This window comes from Vidua macroura, chromosome 39 (assembly GCF_024509145.1).
Source record: "Vidua macroura isolate BioBank_ID:100142 chromosome 39, ASM2450914v1, whole genome shotgun sequence".
NCBI lineage: Eukaryota > Metazoa > Chordata > Aves > Passeriformes > Viduidae > Vidua > Vidua macroura.
In genome coordinates this window covers 478511-481637 of record NC_071609.1, presented here as the reverse complement: position 1 = coordinate 481637, position 3127 = coordinate 478511, and the positions used below count along the sequence as shown (strand labels likewise).

Below are 3127 nucleotides of genomic sequence, written 5' to 3'. Positions count from 1 at the left end.
GGCCCCTTAAGGCCGTCCCGCCTCCCGTACTGCGTCACTCAGCGGCGCCAAAACCGTCGCGGCTGCGCCGCCATGTTGGGAAGGTCAAGCCGCCGCGGCGCAGCGCGGCCGGCCGCCATCTTGGGCGCGGCGTGCTGGCGTGACGTCATCCAGCGCGACGGCGCGTGGCGCGCGGGGCCGTGAGGGAGGGAGGGGGACGGCGCCATCTTGGGGGTGGCGGGGGACACCCCGAAATTTGGGGGGGGGGGGGGGACACAGGACACTGCCAAGGTGGGGGGGACACCCCAAATTTGGGAGGGGCGACACACCTTGGGGCCTGTCCCCACGGGGATCGCGCGGCGGTGGCTGGAGCGGCGACAGCCCTGTCCCGCTGTGGCCAGCCCGGGGATGTCACCCAGGGCCACCCCGGCGGGGACAACCCCGCGGTGCCACCGGGTGTCCCCCCCCCAGCCACACCGGGCATTCCCCGTCCTCAAAGGCGCCGGGTCACCTCGGGGACACCGCGACGGCAGCGGGGGACAGGAACCGAAACATCCCCCCCCCCCCGCCATTTCCTCTTCACCCCCCCCCCCAGGGAGGAAATGGGACAAATCGGGGTTTTTGGGGGGATGGGAGGTGACAAACCGCTGCTTGGGGACAGGGGAGGGGTCTCCAGGTACCGCCACCCCCCCTCCCCACCCTTGTCCCCAAACCCGCCTGAGACGCTCGACCGCGTTTTCCCAAATTCCCACCGGGAAAATCCCTCCCCCCCCCCCGCAAATTTGGGGAAAGACGCGGAAACAGCTGGAGAGAAAAAAAAAAAAAAAAGTTTAATACAACGTGGGGAGGATTTGGGGCAAATCCCGCGATTTCTGGAGGGTGGGGGGGGGGGGGGTCCCGGCGGATCCGGCCGCACTGGGATGAACCCCCCCCGTCCCCCCGTCCCCACGCACCAGCGCGGGGGAAAAACCCGGATTTTTGGGGGGTCCCCAGCGCCCTCCCCGGGTTTATCCCGGTTTATCCCGGTGGGAACGGCGGTGGGAGCCGCCCACGAGCCCCGGGAGCGGCGCCGGGACTCGCCCCGACAGGTCCGGCGGTGGCCGCGGGGCTCGGGCAGGGCGTGGGAAGGGCCCCCACGCGTGTCCGGGCACACGGAGCGCCGGCGGGGGACACCGGGGACACCCCGGGGGGGGCAGCGGGGAGTGGGTCCGTACCGGGGGAACCGCGGGGGAACCGCGAGGGAACCGCGCCGCTCGTACCGTGGGGTGGCCGCGGGCGGCCTCGGGGCGGTCTCGAGGCCGTGGGGCGTCCGTGGGGACGTCCACGGGGTGGTCTCGAGGCCGTGGGGTGTCCACAGGGTGGCCTCAGGGTGGTCTCGAGGCGTGGGCACGTCCACAGGGTGGTCTTGAGGCCGTGGGGTGTCCACAGGGTGGTCTGAGGCCGTGGAATATCCACGGGGTGGTCTCGAGGCCGTGGGGTGTCAGTGGGGTGTCCACGGGGTGGTCTCAAGGCTGTGGGCACGTCCACAGGGTGGTCTCGAGGCCGTGGGGTGTCCACAGAGTGGCCTCAGGGCAGTCTCGAGGCCGTGGGGACATCCACAGGGTGGGTCGCGAGGGCCATGGGCACGTCCACAGGGTGGTCTCGAGGCCGTGGAGTATCCACAGGGTGGTCTCGAGGCCGTGGGGTGTCCACAGGGTGGTCTCGAGGCTGTGAGGTGTCAGTGGGGTGTCCACAGGGTGGTCTCGAGGCCGTGGGACATCCATGGGGTGTCCACAAGGTGGTCTTGAGGCCACGGAGCGTCCGTGGGGACGTCCACAGGGTGGTCTCGAGGCTGTGGGGTGGCCGTGGGGATGTCCACAGGTGGTCTTGAGTCTGTGGGCGTCCATGGGGGCATCCACAGGGTGGTCCTCGAGGCCATGGGGCGTCCGTGGGGATGTCCACAGGGTGGTCTCAAGGCCGTGGAATATCCACGGGGTGGTCTCGAGTCCGTGGGGCATCCATGGGGACGTCCACGAAGCCACGGGGCGCCCGTGCCGTGTCCCCCTGACCACCCACCGGTCACCCTCGACCACAAAAACCCCCTCACCCAATTACCCAAACATCTCCCCCCGGACCGACGGCGCCGTCACACGGACGTGGTGCACTCGCGGGTCAGCGGCGCCGTGGCCAGCTCGCCGCGGCGCCGGCCGGGCCCTTGTCCAGCGAGCTGGACGTGCGCAGCGGGACGCCCGGCCGGCGGGGGGCTGCGGCCGGCGGCCGCGGCAGCAGAGCACGCGCAGGAACTCGCCGCGCATGTCCTTGCTGCGCAGCATGTAGATCACCCGGGTTGGCCGCCGAGTTGAGCGTGGCGAAGGCGAAGAAGTAATTGGCGCTGTAGAGCACCCGGCAGGCGCGCACGGGGCACGAGGCGTCCATCAGGAGGATGATGAAGGCGGGCAGCCAGCAGACGATGAAGGCGCCCAGCACGATGGTGACGGTCTTGAGCAAGGCCAGAGTCTGCGCCGAGGCGATCTCGGCGTGGCTGGAGCGGACGATGCAGTAGATGCGCGTGTAGAGCCCCACGATGGCCATGAGGATGAGGGTGAAGATGGTGGTGACGAAGGAGCACGTAGCGCTTGGAGTAGAGCGGCAGCACCGTGGAGCAGTCGCCCAGGTCGCTGATGCAGTTCCAGCCCATGATGGCAGGCTGCCGATGGCGCCGGCGATCACCCAGCAGGCGCCGATCAGCAGCACCATGCGGCAGTTCTTGTCGCTGCTGTACACCTTCACCTTGGTGATGGCCACGTGCCGCTCGATGGCGATGGCCAGCAGGCTGAACACCGAGGCGGCCAGCGTGGCGAAGGCCGTGCCCTCGCGCACGAACCACTGCACCGGCGTCAGGCTGAAGGTGGTGCTGCCGGACAGCAGCGTGTTGACCATGAAGGCCGTGCCGGCCAGCAGGTCCGAGGCGGCCAAGTTGCCGATGAAGATGTACATGGCCAGGTGCAGGCGCTTGTTGCGGCAGATGGACACCAGCACCAGCAGGTTCTCCAGGACGATGAAGCAGCAGAGGACGACGATGAGGACGGAGCCCACCAGCGCGAGGGCGCCGCGCTCTCGCCGTCGCCCTTGGTGAAGTTGTAGTGCTCGCGGATTTTGTCGCGGTTGA

General features: G+C 69.2%; 1 protein-coding gene across 1 annotated transcript; it reads right to left on the bottom strand.

The window, feature by feature from the left end:
* Positions 1 to 2104: 2104 nt before the first annotated feature.
* S1PR2 (sphingosine-1-phosphate receptor 2) lies at positions 2105 to 3073 on the bottom strand. The gene is given in 6 exon segments (XM_054002327.1): positions 2105 to 2157; positions 2160 to 2216; positions 2219 to 2300; positions 2302 to 2580; positions 2582 to 2658; positions 2661 to 3073. Coding segments are annotated over 6 exon segments (843 nt in total). The 5' UTR covers positions 2956 to 3073.
* Between the last annotated feature and the right edge of the window lie 54 nt (positions 3074 to 3127).